Below are 22,795 nucleotides of genomic sequence, written 5' to 3' on the forward strand. Positions count from 1 at the left end.
AGCACGTGCTCAGTGCCAGCTGGGCCCCAGATCCAGGCTCGTCGCTGCTGCCTGGACTCGGACTCACCCAAGGGCCAACTGCAGGCTGTGAAGTGATTGGAATGCAAGCCTGGTGACACAGCCACTTCCTCTATGGAGTGAGGCTGGCCAGGCTGCGTGGGCAGTGTCCTCTGTGTGGGCAGTGTCCTTGTCACGCACACCGGCCTGGCCACTAGCAGCCTGGCTGTGCCCAGAGTCGACGGTGTGACCGGGTCGTGCCTGCCCACGAGGCCAGCGCTGGCCTGTTCCCGAGTGTGGCGGGCCCATTTAGAGACTTCACAAGGCCGCACAGAGAGCTTCGAAAGACTCGATGTGAGTGACCACACTGTTGTTTTTTGAGGCTTTTGCACAGGCCTGTCATTTTTAAGGAGAGGAACAAGAAATGTAGTAGAGGTGATGCCGTTTATGCATAACGCCATCACGCCTGGTGTATTTAGGACGCGGAAAGACAAGGAAAAGTCACAGCTACCGTCCTCACCGACTCGCACCTCCCGTCTGGGGAGTTACCTTGACAGCGAGCTGAGCCAGCCAGCGAGCAGGCCACAGGGCTGGGCGGCCCTCGCCTCGTGGTGCACGGGCACCAGGCCCGTTCCTGGCTCGCTGGCTTGGTTTCTGGGTCCATGGAAGGTGTCAGGGCAGCTTCCTCTTCCCTTCCTTAAAGGTAAATTGCCAGCCTGGGCTCGGTGGCCGTGCCACTTGGGGGGCTGAGGCAGGAGGATCGAGAGTTGAAAGCCAGCCTCAACAACTTAGCCAGGCCCTAAGCAACGCAGTGAGACGTGGCCTCTAAATAAAATATAAAAAAGGACTGGGGATGTGGCTCAGTGGCTGAGTGCCCCGGGTTCGATCCCCAGTACAAACAAAATAGGTGGATATGAAGTCATTTGCTCATGTTGGGGTGTGATTCAGTGGGGGAGCGCTCCAGACCCTGGTCTGTCCCAGCAGCGTCCCCACATGCTCTTGAGACCCACCAAACCCACTGCCTACACTTGCTGTCCTTAGGGGAGGCTTCAGACAGCCGTAGACGTTTAACAGTGAGAGAAGTAGCTGCCCACATGGATCGCTAGGATCCACGCGCAGACGTTCTGTGAAGAAGCAGAGCTCTGTTCTGTGCCCTCTGAGGTGCCGAGGGCGAGGAATAAGCGCAGGAAGGTGGGCGACGGGGTCTTGTGGCCCGGACAGTTCGTGCCGGCTGCTCGCACGTGGAGGACAGTGGTGGGGGCCACAGGCCGGCCACTTGGCGTCCCTTGGCCTTCAGACGGGTGGGTTGTGAACGTCAGTGTTCACCGAGGGCCTTCCTGGAGCTCTCCTCTGAAGGATGCCGGCCCACGCCATGTGACTGCGGGCCTGGCGCTCCCGTGAAGCCCGGCCGTCCTGCCCCACATGCCCTGGTCCCTGCGCTCTGTCCTGCAGTCAGCTGCGGAGCTGCAGCAAAGGCCCGGCCCTCCGGCACATTCCGTGCAGCCCCGTGTGCTCCCTGCCCTGTGGCAGGTCTCGTCACTGCCTGGTGGTGGGGCCACTCAGGAGACAGGTCTGGGACCAGAGCTCTGCTGGCAGGTGATTCCAGATCCCTCGCTCGGGCGGCTCCCCCAGTTGGCTCGTTCCTGACCTCTGGGCCTCTCTGGTTCCTGACACGCGGGGCCTTGGGCCAGTCCCCATGGCCCCTCTGCCAGCGGCTGCTTACCAGGGGCCAGCGCTTGCCTCTGTGGACTGGTCTGAAGGACGGTGATCTGGCCTGTGTACCAGCTTCCACCTCCCAGGGGCATTGAAGGGCCGCCACCCCGTCTGTCTTCCGGTCTCCTGTGGGACCCAGGCTGGGAGTGGGAGGCCAAGGGGCAGGGCCGCTCTGCTCTCTGGTTCGTGGAAAACCCAGTGGCCGTCTGGAGACTCATAAAGGCCTGAGGGTGCCGCTCGGTGAGAAGGTGAACGCAGGACAGCGTCGTGGTGGACCCAGGGCAGCTGGCCTCCTGGGTGGCATGCGGGGCTCCCTGCTGCCTCCACACTCTGGAGCACTGTGGAGTGGCCTGCGGGCATGTGGCTGCTGAACCCTGACCCTGAAGGTCCCTGGAGGGTGCGTGGAGGGGCGGGTGTCCCATCGGGTGTCTCTTGGAAGCAGGGTCCCGAGCGGCCCCCGGAGCACGGTTTGCAGTTGAGCAGGAGTCTTGCTCTGCCCTGTCCTCCAGGGAGCCCGCCGCGGGGCAGTCTGTGCCGCCCCAGGTGGGCGCTGTTTGCCTGTAGCCTCACTGCCTCAGTGAGGCTGCTCCTGTCCTCCTGACCTCGGTTCCTGCCAAGCCTCCGAGGGTGTGGGCACCAAGCGCCTGTGGGCAGGGACGTATCAGGGCTTCCCTCTGTCAGGAGCACCGCTCAGCTGGCAGCGGGCAGTGACGCGGGCTGAGGCCAGGTGGGCATCGGGTGGTGCAGGCGCCTTGTGTGCTATGCTCACCGTGCTGTCCCGCCCCTGCAGGGCACGCTCATCCAGCACCTGAAGGAGCACCTGCTGCACAGCGACATGACCCACAGCGACGTCCTGCTCTACTACACCACGGTGAGCTCGCGCCGGCCTCGGCCCCTGCTGGGCCGGCTGGGACCAGGCAGGTGCGGGGTGGACGGGGCCCTGAGTGCAGGGGTGGAGGCGAAGGTTCAGGGCGGGTGCGAGGGAGTGAGTCTAACCCGAAGGAGAGCTCAATTGGCCTTTTCCAAGAGCGCCAGTAACACGAGGTTCCGGAACAATCTGGCTGTATTTCCTGGTCGGCACGGCTGTGCTGAGGTTTTGGGAAGCAGGTGCTGGAGGCAGGTTCCTGCCCTGCGCGGCCCCGCTGTGCCCCCTGCAGACACAGGAGCCCTGGGGGCACCGTAGGCAGGACACCTGGCTTTCTCTGCGCCCGGCTGCGAATGAGGGAGGGCCTTGGGCCAAAAGGTCCGGGGTTCTTCCAGCAACAGGATCGCCCTGCTGTGTCCAGCACATGGAGCACAGGGCTGGGCACTTCGGGCTCTTGGCCAATTCTCTGCTGTGTCCTTGTCAGGCACCTTCAGGGCAGGAAGTCCAGCAGACAGCACTGGAGTGGGTCCCCTGCGCTCCGGCGGTGTGGCCTCAGCTGCCCTCCTGGGAGATGCAGCTGACAGCGGCAGGGCTTTGCTGAGGAGGGCGCCACGGGGGAGCCTGGAGGTCCCCGGCGGTCCCTCCAAGGTGTCTTGTTTCTGGAAGCGTCCTGCCCACAGGCTGGCCGACTGGGCTCTGCCAGCTTGGTTGCAACAGCAGCCTCAGGCGCTGGCTGTGAGCGTCCCCAGCCTCCGGCCAGGCCAGTGCTGTCACTTATTGGCCCACCTTAACGTCCTTGCTGGCCAGTGGGGTGCCTGAGGGCTGTGCTGCTGGGCCTTCCAGCCACGGCCTCCTCACCGGGCTGATTCCTTACTGTGAGAGGCGCGGCCAGGGCGTGGACACCTGCTTAAGCAGCCTGGTCAAGCTCAGGCTCTTGCCAGGAGTGCTGCCCGAGTCCCAGAGGGCCGTCCTCAGGGCTGTGGCCCATGCAGGAGGAGGCCAGTGTGGCCGAGGTGGGCCAGGAGGAGGGTCCCAGCCACAGGCCTGGCCACGGCTGCCTGGCCCCGTGGGCCTGCCCATCAGGCTTTCCCGTCTGTCTGTGAGCCCCTGCCCCGGGCCTCACCCACCCACGCAGGGCGCTGCTCAGGGAGCTTCCCCCTGCCAGCTGTCCCCACCACGGAGAGGTGACCCCAGGTGCTGGGTGACGCTGAGTCCTCCCAGGTGGGCGCGCCCCCTAGTCCTCGCCCACGTGGGGAGTAGCTGCCCTTTGCCCTCCAGGCCGAGGCCCCTGCTGAGCATCCCCTGCTCTGCCATCCTGTCTGTGCTCCAGATGGGTCCAGAGTCCCTGTGGGTGGGAGCATGGTGGGCGGGCCTGTGGGCACATTTTTGGAGTTTAAATTTTTTTTAATTAAGAAAAGAATTAAAAACTTAAAAATTCTATCCACTCACATATGGTGAGGATGCCAAGCAGCATCAGCAGGACACGGGTGGGAGGGGGTGTTCCCAGGGCCTGGGAGCCGCACCAGCCGTTCTGGTACTGTTTCTCTGCAGCACCACCGCTGTGCAGGCCTGTGTGTGCACATGCACATGGGAATGTGTGCATGTGTGTCTGTGTATGTGTACATGCATGAACGTGTGCATGGCCTGTGCATGCACATGCATGTTTGTGTGTGTGCACGTGTGTGTGCACATGTGTGCATGCACATACACGTGTGCATGTGTGCCCATGGGTGTGTGCACAGGTGTAATGTTACATTGCATGTGCGCATGTATGTGTGCATGCATATGCATATGTGTAGGTGCACGCACATGCGTATGTGTAGGTGCACACACATGTACATGTATGTGTGCATGCACACATGTGCATGTGTCTGTGTATATGTGCGTCTGTGTGCATGTCCTCCTGTCTGCACAGATGGGCTGTGTTGCTGTGCTTTCTTGTTCTCCACCTCTCAGCGTCTTGTGCGTCCCCCCACTGATTGGCCTCTTCTCGGGGCCACATGGGTCTGACTAAGTGCATGCGAGGTGGGTGTCCAGCTTCCATGAGTGCTGGTGGGTGCATCTCCCGTGGCTGCTGGGCTCGGGGTGCTGGGATGGTGTGGCCTCCCCAGCAAGGCCTCAGCTGGCCTTTGCCCCTTGTTACTTGTGCACAGGTGCCTCTGTTCCTGCTGCAGCTGAGGCCCAAGCATCTGGGATGGGCAGTGCCAGGCCATCTTGGGCTGCCGGGCGGTGTCCCAGGACAGAGAGGTGGAGCGGCAGGCTGGAGCGGGCAGGCGGGCCCTGTTGACGCCTGCCCTTGTGTGTTGCAGGTCGGCTGGATGATGTGGAACTGGATGGTGTCTGCTCTGGCCACTGGAGCATCTGTGGTCTTGTACGATGGCTCCCCCCTCGTCCCCACACCCAACGTGTTGTGGGACCTTGTGGACAGGATAGGGTAGGTGCCTGGACATCCTGCTCAGCTGTGGGTGGAGCTGGTGTCCTCGGGAAGGTGCTCTGGGGTAGACGCAGCGGTGGCCACGTCTCCACTTCTGCCCTCGTGGGCCGCCATCTCTGCAGTGCCTTGCTGCCCTGAGTGTCCCCTCTCAGTGCTGGGAGTGCCAGGAGCAGGAGGAGGGATGGTCTGCTGATGGCACACTCCCCTGCAGAGTGAAGGCCACCTCTCAGGGCCGGGAGTGCGCTGTGTGCACCTGGAGGAGCTGTGGGATTGACCCCGGGGTGCTCGACCACTGAGCCAGCCCTATTTTTGTGTTTTATTTAGAGACAGGGGCTCAGTGAGTTGCTTAGCACCTCAGTGTTGCTGAGGCTGGGTTTGAACCTGTGATCCTCCTGCCTCAGCCTCCTGAGCCTCTGGGATCACAGGCCTGCGCCACTGTGCCCAGCCACAAACTCCTCTCCAGAGGTGGCTTTCCTCCTTCACTGGTGCTGTATTTACAGTCCTCACGAGTCTAGTGAAGGGAACGTGCTGGTTAAAGACAGGCCAGAGCTCCGGGTGTGTGTCCTGCTGGTAATGAGGGGCGCGAGTCGCCTGGACGCTGTCTGCGACGGGGCCCATCGAGTTGGGTGTTCTGGACGGCAGTCCTCGCGGGGAGGGGGGCTCCGCGTGCGCCGCCCTGCTGGCCTGGGTTGGTGTCCTCCTGGAGTCGGGGCTGGGAGCTAGGGAGGACGAGGAGGACCAACGCGGAAGGCCTGGGCTCTGCAGGCCTGCAGAGGCCGCATGGGGACGGCCATGGGCGGAGTGCTCCTCGGCCTCGCAGGGCTGACGGGGAGTGGGGCTGGCGCTTCAGGGTCTCTGTCCACTGGCTCCACTGCTCTGGGCTGGAGGTGAGGCAGAGCGTCCTGGGCAGCCGGGGACACGAGCCCTCCCTCACCAGGGCAAAGCGAGCAGCCAGAGGCGCGGCTCCAGGGACCCACGGCCTCCAGCCACACCCCTGCCTCCAGGCACCACCCCGCTGGTCCCTCTCGCGGGACCAACGCGACCCACTCGGTTCAGGCCCTGGAGCCCATCCCGTCCCACCTGAGCCTCTTGCATTGTGCTCTTGAGAGTTTCTGGGGACGCCTCCCATCTGACCCACAGCAGGAACCAGCCTCAGGACGGGGACGTGGTCCAGGCTGAGGGTGCGCAAGTGCCGAGGCCCGAGTGAGAGCACGTGGGGGACCCGAGGAGGCCTGGTGGCCTGGTGTGGAGAGCCACATGGGGTCGGCCTAGGTGGGCGGCGGGGTAGGGGCTTCTGGCATCGCTTGAGGTGGTGGTCCCAGTGAAATGGGCTCCACCGCTCACTTGGGATCAGGGCAGCGCCTGATCTGATTGTCATTTGTGGAAGATCAGCATGGAGGTTGGAGGGGTGCCCGGAGGCAGAGCAGAGGAGGCCGGGCCTGGGTGGGGAGGGAGGCGCCACCAGAGGCCTCTCCTTTGGTGCTGTGGCTCCCACTGGACGTACTGGAGGGGACGGGCCAGGGCATACATGGGAACCGCCAGTGTACGGGAACCGAGGGCCACCTGACGTGAGCCCGATGGGAGGCCACTGCGTCTTCACGCTGGCGGACGTGACTCAGGCCAGGTCCCGCTTGCCACAGGGCCTCGCCTGTGACTTAAGCCGCGAGAGCTGGGGGAGCAGAGCAGAAGCTGCGTCTGGTGCATGGGACGGGAGACTCGGCCCAGGCCTGGCCAGGCCACGTGAGCGAGGACCCTGGCGGCTGGTCCTGTTGAGGTGTAGATAGTCCTGGAGGGGCGACCCCTCCATCCTCAGTCACGTGGAAGCATTGTGAAGTCAGGGTGGGAGGGTGCTGGTGGGAGCGTCCCTCGCCCAAAGCCCCAGCCGTCCAGGCGCAGGGCCCCAGGGTGCCGAGGGCTTGGCCCGCTTCAGTGGTGGAGGTGGCTTTGGGGAAGTGGAGAGAACAGAGGCAGAGGAGGTGAGCCGGCGGAGCCCTGCTCTGAGGGAACCCACCTGCCGTCACGTCGGTCACTCCCAGCCCAGCTGCCCGGAGCCCTGCTGTCTGCGCAGCTCCCAGCAGGCGAGCCGGGCCTGCGCCTGAGCCTGACAAGCTCTCCCGGGTGCAGGGCGGAGCCTTGTTCCCAACCTCCCTGGCGCCCAGCCTTCCGGTGCCCGGGAGCGTGTTCCCTGGTTGGGAAGATGGGGTTTGCAGGTCACCCTGCTGCAAGAGAGGCCGGGGAGCAATGGGGGTATGACCTACGGCCCCGGGAAAGCCCAGCAGCGGGTCCTCTGCAGAGTGCCGGGCCCTGGGGCCCAGGGTGCAGCGAGAAGAGCAGCATACATAAGTTCACTCGAGGCAAGGCCGGGCCGGAGCGTGTGGCTCCGCTTCAGCAGGCAGGGCGTTCTGCGGCTGCGTCTGCTCACCAGAGCGAGGGCGGACGTTAGTCGGAGGGGCTGAGCCAAGACCCGAGGCTCCCGCGGTGCAGGCCCCAAGGTGAGGATGGTGGGAGCACGTGCGCCTGACTTCTGAGCCGAGCTGAGCACAGGGGCCGGTCCTGCACCCGGAGGTCGGGGCCTGACTTCTGAGCTGAGCTGAGCACAGGGGCCCGTCCTGCGGCTGGAGATGGGGTGGTGGTGCGTCCCTCAGCCTGGGAGGGAGCCAGGTCAGCACACGCCCAGGGGGAGGGGGCGTGGGCCACTCCAGAGGAGGCTGGTTGGCCTCGGAGACGTGTAGGATGGATCGCCAGTGCGCGAGGTCGGTGTGGGCGGCGCGGGGCGCACAGGACCGAGGGCCTCACGTCTCCTTCCCGCTGCCCTAGCATCACCATCCTCGGGACAGGTGCCAAGTGGCTGTCTGTGCTGGAAGAGAAGGGCCTGAAGCCAGGTGAGGGCCTCGCTCCGGCGGAGAGGCGCGTGGGCTTGCCTCGCGGGTGGGGCTGAGGGCGCCGGTCCGTTCTCACGTCCTGGTGGCTCTTCACCCCAGTGGAGACCCACAGCCTGCAGACGCTGCGCGCCATCCTGTCCACTGGCTCCCCTCTGAAAGCCCAGAGCTACGAGTACGTCTACAAGTGCGTCAAGAGCAGCGTGCTTCTGGGCTCCATCTCAGGTGCGGCTCCGCTGCTGGGTCGCGTGGTGACGGGGATTGTGGATGTAGCCAGGAGGTGGGGACGGTGGGGACAGCTGTCTCTGCCTGCTGCTGACCACACTGGCCTGCCGGCTAGACACCTCCTGACCGAGCCCTGGGACTGGCCCCACCTGACCAGAAGCACTGGGCCCCACGCCCAGTGAGGACCATCCAGTGCTGATGCTCTGTAAGGTCCCAGGTACCGCAGCCTCGCTCTGGGGGTGCACGTAGGCCAGTGCTGACCCACGTGCCCTCACAGCTCACCCCAGCTGAGTTGAGGTGCCGAGGTGTGAGCGACGTCCTGGCCACCCCAGGAGCAGTGCCCGGGCTGGGAGCCAAGCCCCACTGCCGTCTGAGGCGCTGGTTACAGGGAGAGGGTCAAGACGTGTCGTGGGGAGGACTGGTCATTGGGTACAAGTGGATGAAGCGGGTCACCTGGGTGAGGCTGTTGCTCCTCCTGGGTGCCCATGGGTGCCCGTGAGTGCCCTGTGTGTGTGTGTGCCTGTGGGTGCCCTGTGTGTGTGCCTGTGGGTGCCCTGTGTGTGTGTGTGCCCGTGGGTGCCCTGTGTGTGTGTGTGTGCCCGTGGGTGCCCTGTGTGTGTGTGTGTGTGCCCGTGGGTGCCCTGTGTGTGTGTGTGTGCCTGTGGGTGCCCTGTGTGTGTGTGTGTGCCCGTGGGTGCCCTGTGTGTGTGCCCGTGGGTGCCCTGTGTGTGAGCCTGTGGGTGCCCTGTGTGCCTGTGGGTGCCCTGTGTGTGTGTGTGCCCGTGGGTGCCCTGTGTGTGTGTGAGCCTGTGGGTGCCCTGTGTGTATGTGTGCCCGTGGGTGCCCTGTGTGTATGTGTGCCCGTGGGTGCCCTGTGTGTGAGCCTGTGGGTGCCCTGTGTGTGTGAGCCTGTGGGTGCCCTGTGTGTGTGTGTGCCCGTGGGTGCCCTGTGTGTGAGCCTGTGGGTGCCCTGTGTGTGTGAGCCTGTGGGTGCCCTGTGTGCCAGTGGGTGCCCTGCACAGATCGCACCTTTTTTCCATTGGTGCCGGGATGGCACCAGGCCCGTGCACGGCGGCGCGCACCCTACCAGCTGAGCTGCACCCAGCCCTTACCTTTCTTCCTGAGTGAAGCTGCTCTTTGGAAAGAACTTTGTGTCTGTGCTCAGAACTCAGGCCACAGGGCGGGAGGGCGTAGACCCCTGGGCTGCCTCGGAGGTGGTTGCTTCCCCAGGTCTTGCACGCGCGGGCTGAGCGGGAGAGCCCCTCTGCTCCAGGTCTCCAGGCCAGCAGCCCCGCCCTCTAGCCCGGCCCCTTAGGTCCCGTTCCCTTGCAGCCCGTGGAGACCTGTGGTGCAGGGACTGAGCCCAGGGCTGTTCTACACTGAGCTCCATCTCAGCCCCTCTCATTTTCACTTTGAAGCAGGGTCTTGCTGAGTTGCTGAGGCTGGCCTTGAACTTGGAATCCTCCTGCCTCGGCCTCCTGAGCTGCTGGGATTATGGGCGTGTAGTTCTGCCTTTTCCCTCGTGGTTTAAGAAAACACGCCTTAGAACCTCTCTTTAGAAGGTGCCATTTTACTTGTAGCATGAAGCTGTCCTGCCCGCTTCTTCCTCCTGTGGCTTCTGTGGCCCCAGCCTAGGGATCTCAGGCTGTTCCCTGCAGCAGGACGAATAGCAGGAGCCAGGGCCTCAGTCTCCCACCAAGCGTGGATGGTGCTGTGGTCTCTGGGGCCTTGCGGCCTGCTCTGCCCGGACTCTGCCCCTCACGGGGACAGAGGGGTCAGGGCCCTGGCCTCCAGCGCTGCCTATGCCGGGACTCGGCTCTGCGCAGACCTCTGCTGCTCCCTCAGGCTGGGCCGAGCTGCCGGAGCCGCTGATGGCCGGGTGCCGTTCTGGACGTGCTCCTGTCCTTCTGAGGCTGGAGCCCGGCGAGACCTGGACGGTGGCAGATGCAGCCACGGCCCGTGCATCTTGTGGGACGCATCAGTGACAGGAGGCTCCGCAGAACCCAGGGCAGGCGTCTCAGCTTGATCCTCTGCCTGGGGAGGAGACAGAATCACGGAGTGGAGGCCCAGAGGAGCCCTCGGGGTTTTGGAGCTATCAAGCCATTTCATGTGGCTGTCAGCCCGACTCCACTCGGGGACACAAAGGGTGATTAAGGAAAGTTCTGTTTTAATGGTGAACATTCTTCCAGGTGTGCAAACAAGCACCCAGTAGGACTTTGTAACGTAGGGGCGCAGACTAGGACGCAGCTCAGAAGGCCGCAGTCGCCTCTGGCCTCACGCTCCCCCCGACTCCTTTGCCACACTGCATGTCCCCGCCTGGGTGTCCTGCCCGCCTGGCTTGAGCTCCTGTGTGGAGTGCGTGTGTGAGCCCGCGTGTGTGGCGTGTGTGTAAACGTGTGTAAACGTGCTCCTGGCGCCGTACTCGCCTGGGCTGGAGCAGGGTCTCCGGGCCTGTGGCCCCTGGCCCGACTCCGTCCCGAGCCCCTCCCTGAGCGGCGCTCTCTGGCCCGAGGCAGCGCCCACCAGTGTCCAGCGCTGGCCTCCCATGGCCACTCCGTCTGGGTGGTTGCGGCACAGGTGTGGTGACAGATGAGGCCCCTGACCTCTGTCCTCTGGGTGACCACAGAGGGCCTTTGTGCAGTGTCCTCTAGCAGGAAGCCCGTCCTCCGCTGCTCAGGGACACGGGGTCTGTGTGTCGCTCAGTCGCTGCTGCCCTGGCCTGCAGGTGGTACTGACATCATCTCCTGCTTCATGGGCCAGAACGTGTCCGTCCCCGTGCACAGAGGCGAGGTGCAGGCCCGGAACCTGGCCATGGCCGTGGAGGCGTGGGACGAGGAAGGTGAGACCTCTGCTGGTCACTCTCGGTGTGGGAGGGTGAGTCCAGAACGACCCCCGTCACCACAGAGCAGTGTCCTCTGCCCAGCCTGGCTGTGCACCCTGGGACCCCTGGGGACCTTTACCCCAACCCCGGAGAAGCAGGTGCTGGGCCAGAGCACAGGTGTGAGCTGTGCAGGTGGGCAGGCAGCTGGGGACAGAGGCCACCCCACCGCCCCACCAGCCAATGTCCTGGCCTTGGTAAGGGCCCAGAGGGACCAGGCGGCCTCTGCTGGTCTCTTCCTGCCAGTCTTGGGTGGAACGGCCTTGGCTTTTTGGTCTAGTGACCATTGCTTTTAAAATTATTAGTGCCCCCAGCACCAAACAGGGCCTGGTGTATAGCTGTGCACTGAACAAGTTCATGGACTTAGTTCTCTGGACACAGCTGCCGTGTCTTCGCCCCAGCTGAGCGGATGGGAAGGTCACCCCGACGTGTTTCTGAGAGGCTCAGGGAAAGATTGGCATGTGCAGTGGTCACACCAGGCTGCCGTGGGGGTGGGGGAATCAGGGTAGGCGGGAGCGGGGCCTGCTTCGGAAGCCACCAGGGTAGTGAGCAGAGGACACCTGCGTGCCCTGTGACCTGGAAGCCACCTGCAGAAACGCCTGTGAGTGCCAGCAGGTGACAGGCAGGATGCTCAGGCCCCGGGGTGAAGGGAGGCCCGTCCTCAGCCAGAACAAACTGCCACAGCGAGAGGACCCAGCGAGGAAGCGGGCGGCCAGAGCCACACGCGGCTTGCGCCCCAGGCAGCGTGGGCAGAGCAGGCCCGGCAGAGCGCGGCGCTGGGAGAGCGGGGGGCAGGCCCCGTGGAGCTGAGTGTGGGCCGCGGGAGCAGCCAGCCTCCTGATCTCCTCCCGCCAGGAAAGGCCGTCTGGGGAGAGAGCGGGGAGCTGGTGTGTACCAGGCCCATCCCCTGCCAGCCCACGCACTTCTGGAAGGACGACGGGGGGAGCAAGTACAGGAAGGCCTACTTCTCCAAGTTCCCAGGTGGGTCTGCGCAACCCGGCTGCTGCTCCTGACCCTGTCTTGTCGCCCTTGCTCGAGGCCATCGGAGGAACTTCTGGGCCCAGCTGAGCCCCCCACCCTCTGTACCTAGAGCCTGCCTGCTGGGCGCTGGCCAGCTCCTGTGGCGGCAGGTGCCCTGCGGGAGGGTGGGTCTCCTGGGCCCTGGGGCTGCTGGTGCAGGACGTGTGCGGCTCCTCTGCTCCCGGCTGGCACTGTCGTCCGGTCTCCGGGGACGTGAAGGAGAGCTCACGGGGACGGCGCCTGTGCGCTTTCTTTGAAGGGGCGTCTTGCGGGGGGCAGGGGGTCTCTCCTGAGGACGCGAGTCGGCTCCCCCTTTGTACTTCGCCGGCGGCCTTGCGTCACCTGCTGCAGGTGCAGCTTGGCGCCTCCGTGCGCAGACTCCAGACCAGCCTGCGGGGATGGAGTCAGGCGTGGCCCCTCAGCGGGATCTGCTGTGGGTGCTTCTCCCTCCGGTGGCCTTGGGTGTTGTCCGTCGGGTGCAGGCACATCATGCCTGGGGGGGCTCCTCCCGGCAGGGTACAGGCACCCCAGGGAGGCTCTGCTCCTGTGGCCGCCGTGCGCAGCCCCTGTGCAACTGTCCAGGGGACTCGTGGAATGGCAGGGAGATACCCTTCCCCATGGCCCTGGGCAGGGGGCTCTGTCAAGGGGGTGAGTCAGGAGGGTAGAAAGCCCGCTGGGAGAGCCGTCCAGGGAACCACGGCCCCTCATCTTCTGCAGCGCTGCTCTTTGCAGACCATCTATTTTTTCTGTTGCCTTTTGTCACATACACAAGGATTTGTGTGATGAATGTCTTTCAGGATTAATTTCAGGAACCAACTCTTCAACTCTCCAATATTCCTTCTTGGAGAAGACATACTGTGTGTCACGTCATGTGTCCATTTTTGCCTTGGCTGCTAGGAAACTCGGAGCTGAAAGTGCTCCCCATTGTCCTCCTCCTAGCCCTGCAGCAGGGTTTCTGGTCTCTTTAATTAATGCCATCATCCTGCCCGGCTTCACGGAAGCTTCCTCAGTACTTCCTGAGGGTAGACGGGAGATACAAATACACGTGGAATGAGCCAGAATGGGACCCAAGGCTGCTGGCCAGGGGCAGAGTGGACGCAGGCTCAGATGGCCTCCTTCAGCGCTGAAGTGCCTGGCCACACCACGCAGCCCAGAGAGCCTCCCCTCCTGCAGACCTGTGGAGCTCTGCACCCTGTCATGCGGGGACAGCGCAGGCACACCGTGTGCCGGAGGGGAGGACGACTGAGAGATGGCCAGCTGACATCTGAGGGTTTGGGACAGAGGGCAGGGCGTCCCTTTGGTGTGGATTTTGAAAAAGAATTTATACGTGACCACGAGTGGATGAACCAGGGCCATGAGTAGGGGCCCAGGAGCCGGTTCATGGTCCTTCTTGTTCCTTATGGCTTCTTATTTTTAAAAAGATCCCAGTATTTTCCCTCTTGAAAATAAATTAGAGGCAGACTTAAGGACATAGGCCACGGCAGGGGCAGAGCCCAGGAGGCCAGCCTCCGTTGTCACCTGCAGCTGTCCACACCCTTCGGGCTTCCAGGAGACGCGGGGGCTGAAGTCGCAGCTGTGTCTCCCCAAGGCCTGCCCGGGCTGCTGCGGAGGGAAGTGGGCCTGGGTCTCCAGCGGCCCCTGCGCAGCCCCAAAGCTGGCAGCCACTGCTGGACTCAGCGCTCGGCTTGCGTTAGTGTTCCCTGGCGATCTGGTCACAGAAGCATCTCCTCGGGGGGCCTGCATCTTCCTTTCCTCTGCACATCCAGAGCCTTGTTCGTCAGGGCCCAGGACCCCGAGCAGCCCGGAAAAGCCAGGAATTCCCACTGGACTCAGGGGAGACCTGGTGCCACACAAACCAGGTGGGGGCAGGGGACGTGCCCCCGTCTGCTGCGGATGCTCGTCATTGTCTGCAAGCCCAGGCGCCGTCTGTGCTGTTGCATCTTCTGGAAGCCCCTGCAAAGCCCCCTGCCCTTCTTTGGGTCTGGAGGAGGAACGCCGGGCGCCTGTGGTCCCTGTGAGCCGCCCCTCCTCACAGGGCCCTGGTGCTGGGGACCCAGCCCCCTGCAGACAGGCCTCAGGCCTCGTCCCCACAGAAGACCTCGCGGGGCCCCTTCCTGGCCCTGCGGGAACCAGCGAGCAGCAGAGGACGTGGTTGCCGGGTGGGAGCTGTGGTCAGCCCCGAGTTGACTCAGCCGGAAGCAGGAGGGAGGCGGTGTCTTCCCAGGCCACCCCGGGAGCCAGGAGACCCGGTGGCTCCCTTCCCGGGCAGGACTCCGGGGCCCGCTTCCGAGGCCTGGGCCACAGGAGGCGGGTGTTGCTGGTGTAGCTCCGGCCTGGTCCCCGCTGTCCCGTCCCAAGGCCAGCTTGCCTCCACGCAGCCCTCCCCGTGACCCCGCTGCCCCGAGCAGCCTGCGTGCTGAGCGTGGGCTCCTCCTCCTAGAGTTCCATGGCCTTGGGGTCCCCGCGTCCCCGCGTCCACCAGAGGGCTGCTCCCGGGGCCGGAGCTTCGGGTTCCCTCCGCTCCCCCTTGACCCCAGCCTCACATGGCACCTGTTGTTGGCTCTGCGATGACTGCTGGCAGTGTCCTGTCTGCCCCGGAGGCCACCTCGGCCCTGCTCCCCGAGTGACCGGGCTGCTCTGCCTCCCCACAGGCGTCTGGGCGCATGGCGACTACTGCAGAATCAACCCCAAGACCGGGGGCATCGTCATGCTCGGTCGGAGGTGAGGGCTCTGGCCGGCTGCCGTCCCTGGAGCCTGCTTCTGGGCCACCTGGGGAAGAAGGCACTTGCCTGAGAGGCAGTGGCCGCTCCCTGGGCACCCTGCCTGCTTAGTGGGGGGTGCATCACGGGAGGCCTTGCTGGCCGCACGCTGGGGCTGGGGAGGGGCGGGGCCTGCTGGCGGCCAGCCTCACGCCGGTCTCTCCGCAGCGACGGCACGCTCAACCCCAACGGAGTGCGCTTCGGCAGCTCGGAGATCTACAACATCGGTACGCCTCCCGCCGGGGCTCTGGGGCCGGGGCCTGGCGGTGCCCACGGTTCTGATTGCTGGTCAGCTTCCTGTGGCTTGACCAGGGTGAGGATGGACGTTGAAGCGCACCTTCTCTCCTGCCGCACACACCGAGACCTGGATGCGGCAGGGGCTGCAGGTCACTCGGTCCCTTCCCTGTCACAGTCCCTCCTCACCACCAGCTGAGCGTCTGGGCTTCATGGGTGAGGGAACAGAAGCACAGAGACTGCATGAGTGCCAGGGCCACACAGCCCCTTGCAGATACCTTTGGGTCTCGGGACTGCCCAGTCGAGTCCCCTGGGGCCTCAAGAGCCACCTGGCCCAGGGACTCAGGCCCGGCCCAGGTCTGAAATCAACCTTCCTGGGAGGCAGTTGCCCCTGGTGCCCAGGCCGGGGCTCCGGGGCATCAGGTCGGTCTGTCCAGTCAGGGTAGAGACCCCTCGGCCTCCCCGTGGCGCCTGCCATAGGTCCCTGCCCTCCTCGTGACTGTCCTTAGCAAGCCTGGCCGTGTGGCTCTCTGCCCACTGCTCACGCCCCATGGCCAGTGTTCCCAGGGCCTCTTCCGGGTGGGCAGAGGGCAAGGACGAGGCCTCCCTGCAGGCTGGGGTGGGCAGCCTCCTGCCTCTGCCCAGGTGACGGAGCGCCGCTGGCTCGTGGGCTTTCTGTGAACGAGCGCCTGTCTCCGCAGTGGAAGCCTTCGAGGAGGTGGGGGACAGCCTGTGCGTCCCCCAGTACGGCAGGGACGGCGAGGAGAGGGTGGTCCTCTTCCTGAAGATGGCTTCTGGGCACACCTTCCGGCCCGACCTGGTGACGCGGATCCGGGACGCCATCCGCCTGGGCTTGTCTGCTCGCCACGTGCCCAGCCTCATCCTGGAGACCCAGGGCATCCCGGTACGCCTGCCCCCTGCCCCTGCCTCCTGCCCCTGCCTCCAGAGCCCGGGCCTGGGGCCTGGTCCGGGTCCCCGTGGCCCAGCAGCGCCGTCCTCTGCCCCTCCAAGGTGGCTTTAAGTGACGTCCGCCACACAGTGTGTGAGGGTGGAGGCCCCAGGCCTCCCCTGCCCAGCTGTTGCTGAGGACATCACCCGGCTCTGCAGGGCGTGCTGGGCACCGGCCCTGCTCCCACGTCTGCTCTGCACCCAGCTTTAGATCCGCCTAGAGGTGGGTCCTCAGAAAGCTGCGCCCCTCTGCTCAGACTCGGTGGGGCGCAGGCCGGAGCACAGTTGTCCCCCACGCGGCCAGCGGGTGCCTGGATGACTGGGCGACTGGGTGACTGGGTGACTTGGTGACTAGGCAACTAGGTGCCTGGTGCCTGGTGACTGGTGACTGGGTGACTATGTGACTGGGTGCCTGGTGACTGGGTGACTATGTGACTGGGTGACTGGTGCCTGGTGACTGGGTGCCTGGTGACTGGGTGACTGGGTGCTTGGTGCCTGGTGCCTGGTGATTGGGTGACTGGTGCCTGGTGACTGGGTGCCTTGTGACTGGGTGACTATGTGACTGGGTGCCTGGTGACTGGGTGACTATGTGACTGGGTGACTGGTGCCTGGTGACTGGGTGCCTGGTGCCTGGAGCCTGGTGATTGGGTGACTGGTGCCTGGTGACTGGGTGCCTTGTGACCGGGTGCCTGGTGACTGGTGCCTGGTGACTGGGTGACTGGGTGCCTGGTGCCTGGTGCCTGGGTGCCTGGTGCCTGGGTGACTGCGTGCCTGGTGACTGGGTGACTGGTGCCTGGTGCCTGGGTGACTGGGTGACTGGTGCCTGGGGGCCTGGTGACTGGTGCCTGGTGACTGGGTGCCTGGTGCCTGGGTGCCTGGTGACTGGTGCCTGGTGACTGGGTGACTGGTGCCTGGTGACTGGTGCCTGGTGACTGGTGCCTGGTGACTGGGTGCCTGGTGCCTGGGTGCCTGGTGACTGGTGCCTGGTGACTGGGTGACTGGTGCCTGGTGACTGGTGCCTGGTGACTGGGTGACTATGTGACTGGGTGCCTGGTGACTGGGTGACTATGTGACTGGGTGACTGGTGCCTGGTGACTGGGTGCCTGGTGCCTGGAGCCTGGTGATTGGGTGACTGGTGCCTGGTGACTGGGTGCCTTGTGACCGGGTGCCTGGTGACTGGTGCCTGGTGACTGGGTGACTGGGTGCCTGGTGCCTGGTGCCTGGGTGCCTGGTGCCTGGGTGACTGGGTGCCTGGTGACTGGGTGACTGGTGCCTGGTGCCTGGGTGACTGGGTGACTGGTGCCTGGGGGCCTGGTGACTGGTGCCTGGTGACTGGGTGCCTGGTGCCTGGGTGCCTGGTGACTGGTGCCTGGTGACTGGGTGACTGGTGCCTGGTGACTGGTGCCTGGTGACTGGGTGCCTGGTGCCTGGGTGCCTGGTGCCTGGGTGCCTGGTGACTGGTGCCTGGTGACTGGGTGACTGGTGCCTGGTGACTGGTGCCTGGTGACTGGTGCCTGGTGACTGGGTGCCTGGTGACTGGTGACTGGGTGCCTGGTGCCTGGTGCCTGGTGACTGGGTGACTGGTGCTTGGTGACTGGTGCCTGGTGACTGGGTGACTGGTGCCTGGTGACTGGTGACTGGGTGCCTGGGTGCCTGGTGCCTGGGTGACTGGTGACTGGGTGACTGGTGCCTGGGGTGCCTGGTGCCTGGTGCCTGTTGACTGGGTGCCTGGTGACTGGGTGACTGGTGCCTGGGTGACTGGTGACTGGGTGACTGGTGCCTGGGTACGTGGTGACTGGTGACTGGGTGCCTGGTGACTGGTGACTGGTGTCTGGTGCCTGGTGACTGGGTGACTGGTGCCTGGTGACTGGTGCCTGGTGACTGGTGACTGGGTGACTGGTGCCTGGTGACTGGTGACTGGGTGACTGGTGCCTGGGTGCCTGGTGCCTGGGTGACTGGTGACTGGGTGACTGGTGCCTGGGGTGCCTGGTGCCTGGTGCCTGTTGACTGGGTGCCTGGTGACTGGGTGACTGGTGCCTGGGTGACTGGTGCCTGGGTGCGTGGTGACTGGTGACTGGGTGCCTGGTGACTGGGTGCCCGGTGCCTGGGTGCCCGGGTGTGTGAGTGACGGGTGACCTGGTGTCCGAGGTGACACTGGTGGGCTCATGCTCATCTTATAGATGGGAATTCCGAGGGGCGTCCTGTCTGAGCAGGTGGAATGCAGAATCTGACCGGCCGGCCTCTGACCCAAAGGACAGACCTTGGGACCCTGGGTGGGTCCGGCCGAGGGCTGGCTGGGGCGTGGAGGCCTGCGCAGGGTCCCCGCAGCTCTGCCCCGGTTACCGGGGCGTCTGTTCTGCTGCTGGGAGGGCTCTGGACTCTCCTCCCAGAGGAGGCTGGCCCGGTGCTGTGTCGTGGTGAGCACGTCACAGCCTGTGGCACCTGGGGGCTTGCGTGGCACAGGGAGGCACTGCTGGAGACGGGCAGTCCCTGGGATGCTGGCACATGGTCCTTGGTGCTCATGTCGACTGACGTTCCAGGGAACGAGTCCTCATGACACCTTGGCGACGGGCAGTGTGCAGAGCTGGGCGCCTGCCTCTTGGATTCCTGGGCTTAGGTGTGGAGGCTCGTAGCTGAGGCTTAGCCGAGCAGGTTCCTGGGCTTGGGTGCAGAGGTTCGGAGCTGAGGCCGAGCTGGCCCTGGGCTGGACGGGGAGGCTCGGAGCTGAGGCTCATGTCCCCTGCGGCCCAACGCCACGTTCTGTTTCCTGTCTCCCGTGCAGTACACGCTCAACGGCAAGAAGGTGGAGGTGGCCGTGAAGCAGGTCCTGGCCGGCCAGGCTGTGGAGCACCGGGGGGCCCTCTCCAACCCCGAGGCCCTCGACCTGTACCGGAACATCCCCGAGCTGCAGGGCTTCTGAGCCGTCAGCACGCGTGGGCGTGGAGGCTGGCACAGTCGGGACGCCCCGCAGCACCATGGCCGTGTGAGATGGGGTCCGCACGGGACTCCCCGGCCTGGGAGGCACTGAGTTTCCCCAAGTCCAGTCTGCTGGACCCCTGAGTGTCACGCGCGAGGACGGAGCCCGACCTTCAAGCTGGCAGGGCAGGTTGGCCCGTGGCCCGCCCCTGAGCGCTGTGTGCACGCGGCCTCACTCACCCGGCAGGAGGGCCGTGCGGGCAGCTAGACCCTGGGGCAGAGCCCACCTGAGGAGCGGCCTGGCTGGGCCCGAGAGCCTGCTGTCCCACTTGGCTCTGTGAAGGTGCAGGTTGTTTCTCCCGACGCCCGGCCTCCTGCTTTCCCTCGGGCGTGTCCACTGTGGAGCACTGGCCCACGCTGGGGACACCCGGCTGGCTCGTCACCATCTTTCCACAGCTGACTGTCGGGAGCCCCGGGCCAGCGCTCGTGCACCGTCGCAGGTGGAACACGGGTCCTGGTGAACCGCATGTCGCACCCCAGCCAGACGGCACCTCCGCCCGGGCAGCGCCCTCTGGGGGTGCGGGCACCTTCCTGGGGCCGCTGCGCTGCAGACCCTGTGTGTTAGGGCTCTGGTTCAGCGTTCCCGTGCCCAGTGTGCTCTGGGAGCACACCCAGGAGTGGACCTTCCAGCAGAGCTGCCTGGCCTCTGGGAGAGGCACCGCGTGCCTGCACCCGGGTCCTCAGGACGGGCCTGCCCGCCGTCGCAGCCAGCAGGTGGAGCACGGGCCTCGGCCACGGGGTGGTGGCCTGTGCCTCTGGGCTCAGCCCCTCGGCGGACACCCGAGCCCTGGATCGGGCTTGTGTTTCGACACCAAGCTCAGTGCAGCGCCCCTCGAGGGTCTTCTCTGCTGGTTGTGGGGACTGGGGAGGGGCTGTGGAGTTTTATGCAATGAATAAACATGTGCGCCGCACACCTTGCAGCGGGCCTGCCTGTGTGCTCTCTGGGGACCTGTCCGGCTGTGCTGGCCATGTGTGGCCGGCACAGTGCTGGGGCTGATCAGCCCAGGCTCCTGCAGCCTGCAGTGGTCTGGCCACCAGCTGGCCAGAGCACTGTGGCCATGTGGAGCCAGACCTTGCAGCTCCCTGCTGTCCCCAGTGCACGGTGGCACCTTCCTGGTCACTGGGTGGCCACCCACCTCTTGCCTCTGTCTACATCCCAGACAGGAGAGGCAGAGCCACGGTCTCTTTGTGTTGGCCACTCCCAGCGGTCCCGGCTGTCCATGCTCCTGGGCAGCACCAGGCTCTCGCCGCACTTGCTGTGGGGCATCCAAGGCTCAGACGGGACCGTCACCCCCGGTGTTGGTTTCCTGTGGCTGCTGGGACCCAGTGCCCCTCGGTGGCTCAGGGCGGCCCAGGTTCCCACGGCCTGGAGTCCAGTGGCACTGCTGGTGGCCGCCCTCGACCCTCGGAGCTCCTGTGCAGCAGCCCCGCCCCCAGGCTGCTGGCCTGGGCCTCCCAGCAGGCCCGCCATCGCCTGGGCCCTGAGCACCAGGGCAGCCCCAGGAGGCCCGGTCAGCGTGCCCTCGCTTCCCGCAGGAGCCCAGGCTGGACACCGTTGTGAGCGGGCGGCAGATGGCCTGGAGCAGCAGCCTCTCCTGCATGCGTGTGGAACCCCCTGGCCGAGCTGCCGTCCTGGCCACCAGCTGCGGCCACCGCCCTGCCCTGGCTGAGAGGCCGCAGGCCGCCCTGGGCATCCGTCTTCCTCCCAAGCCTCTGGAGGCCCAGGGGTGGCAGGGCTCTGAGGCCGGCGGCCTCCAGGGTGGGCTCCCTCCTCCTGCTGCCCGCTTCTCGCCCGGGCAGCGGCCTTCCTGGGGCACCCGCCCCTTTCCTCCCCACCGCACCCAGAGCCCCAGGACGGGTCCCTGTGGCTCCCATACCTGTCTGCCCTGCACCTAGCAGGTGACCTGGAACCCGCCACGTCCTGGGACTGGTGTGGCCACCTCCGTTGCAGGCTGCTGGTGGGAGAGGAGAGCCTCCCTGGGTCTGCAGACCCCCTCCGGGTCTTGTGCGTGGGTGGGCCAGAGCAGGCGGTGGGCACCTGAGGACCCCACTTCCCTCTGGTGGCTGCACCGTCCTCTGGTGTGAAGGTCGGTCCCCTGGGACAGGGGCGTGGAGGAGGGGCCCTGTCCACTCTGCTGCGTTACACAGCGGTGCTCAGCTGTGTGGAGGTGTGCTGTCCAGCAGGTGCTGGGCCCTCCTGTGACCGTCCATGACAAGGGAGGGTGAGCATGCTGACCACAGATGGCCACGGCCTCTCCTATGGGGAGGGGATGTCTCTGCCTGTGTCCATCTCCAGCCTCCTTCCCAGGAGCAGGGGACTTCTCCTGGGGACACTAGAGCCACCGCCTGAGTGTGTGACGCCACCACATGAAGACTGGAGGACCACCAGCCCGCAGCGGCCCTGAGAAGGGACCACCTGAGCTAGAGGACGTGGGGCCACGGGCCAGTGGGCGGAGGGAGGCGGCTGCTGGTGGGCGTGGGTCCTGCTCTGAGGGCACCAGGAGGGCACTGGGGGTTTGAGCCCAGCAGTGACCTGGCTGGGCATCTACAGCGTGGGCCGAGGGCAGCTCCCCCTCTGGGCCTCCGCAGGCCGCAGGGGTGGGTGTGGACTGGGGAGCGTCAGGCACTGCCGCGCCCCTCCCGTCCTGTGTCCCCGCCACCCCAGCACAGGGCTCAAAGCAGGTGGCCCAGCAGAGGCGCTGGACACAGCAGAGCTGGCAGGAGGCGCCTGTGCTGAGGCCTGGGAGGCAGGACCGGCGCTGACCAGCCGTCCCCTCTCCAGCCTCCGCTGCCTTAGGGTGGGCACACGCTTTCTAAAAGCCTCCTGCCGTCTCGTGCCCGCGTTCCAGACCGTCGTAAGCCACAAGCGCAGGCTGTGAAGGCAGCGCCCACACGGCTCCAGCGCCACGCTGGCCCTCCGTGGCCGCCACAGAGGTGAGCGATGGGCCGGAGCTTCCACCAGGTGACTTCTGGGGACAGCAGCAGCACCCTGCTCAGGAGCAGCTTCCGGGACCTGTCACCTCCGGTCTCGGCCTGTCCCTCCTCTTTTCTGTCCCTGGTCACAGCTCAGCCACAGCAGGCTGGATTTCAGCAGCGTGAGCGTAGCTGGTGGCTACGTGCCCCGCGTGGCGAGGGCCAGGTTCCCTGCAGCCCTGGGCTCGCCCTCCTGCTGCTGTGGTCAGGGGACTGGCAGCCAACCTCTTTCAATCACCAGTCTGGATTTGGTTGACTAAAAGTAACAGAAATCCTAGCACCCACTCATTCAAGCCAGAAAGGGCTGTTTTAAAAGCGCCAGTGCTAGGGTTGCTTCAGGAATGGCTGGATCCAGAGCTCTGAGACGCCATCAGCGTCTCTCTCTCCGTCTTGGCTCAGCCGGCCGTGTCCGCTCCAGTCTTGGGTGGACCTTCTCCTGTGATTGCAGGGTGGACACAGCTCCAGGTTCAGTTCTCACGGAGCTGAGTTCTCATGGGCACTGGTCGGTCGAGCCCATGCCTGTGCCTGAGCCAGTCCCGACCAGGAGGAGAGAATATGCTAACGGGCCAGGCCTGGGTCACGTGACCCCTCGGGTGTGGCCCCAGCTTCACCGGGGCCAGGGAGGCCAGGGAGGCCAGGGAGGCCAGGGCCACAGGTGGTTTTCCTTTGGGAAGCCTTGCTGCCTTCCCCTCTGTGTGGTGCAGAGCCAACACGCCCGGCAGCGCCCGGCCCCGAGTGTGCGGCCACGCTGTGAGCACCCAGCTGGGAGTCCTCCCTCCTCGCCCACTCTGGTCCTTGAAGGTGGGGCTCTTCCTCTTCTACCTCTTCTTTTAATTGTTTCGTGGTTTTGTATGGACAGCATGCCTTTATTTTATGTATTTATATGCAGTGCTG

General features: G+C 65.1%; 1 protein-coding gene across 3 annotated transcripts in view; it reads left to right on the forward strand.

Moving 5' to 3' along the window:
- The window catches only part of Aacs (acetoacetyl-CoA synthetase), a 39,981-nt gene extending 20,443 nt beyond the window's left edge, over positions 1 to 19,538 (forward strand). For 2 of the 3 annotated variants that reach the window (XM_047561299.1, XM_047561298.1), the window contains 10 exons: positions 2,501 to 2,581; positions 4,885 to 5,009; positions 7,827 to 7,891; positions 7,991 to 8,113; positions 10,839 to 10,952; positions 11,847 to 11,972; positions 14,663 to 14,732; positions 14,939 to 14,997; positions 15,706 to 15,908; positions 18,735 to 19,538. In XM_047561299.1, the coding sequence (XP_047417255.1) occupies positions 2,501 to 2,581; positions 4,885 to 5,009; positions 7,827 to 7,891; positions 7,991 to 8,113; positions 10,839 to 10,952; positions 11,847 to 11,972; positions 14,663 to 14,732; positions 14,939 to 14,997; positions 15,706 to 15,908; positions 18,735 to 18,872 (1,104 nt within the window). In that variant the 3' untranslated portion in view covers positions 18,873 to 19,538. Of the gene's footprint in view, positions 1 to 2,500; positions 2,582 to 4,884; positions 5,010 to 7,826; positions 7,892 to 7,990; positions 8,114 to 10,838; positions 10,953 to 11,846; positions 11,973 to 14,662; positions 14,733 to 14,938; positions 15,084 to 15,705; positions 15,909 to 18,734 lie in introns of all 3 variants that reach the window. The other variant, XR_007109824.1, reaches the window with a different exon arrangement.
- Positions 19,539 to 22,795: the final 3,257 nt, after the last annotated feature.

This window comes from Sciurus carolinensis, chromosome 8 (assembly GCF_902686445.1).
Source record: "Sciurus carolinensis chromosome 8, mSciCar1.2, whole genome shotgun sequence".
Taxonomy (NCBI): domain Eukaryota; kingdom Metazoa; phylum Chordata; class Mammalia; order Rodentia; family Sciuridae; genus Sciurus; species Sciurus carolinensis.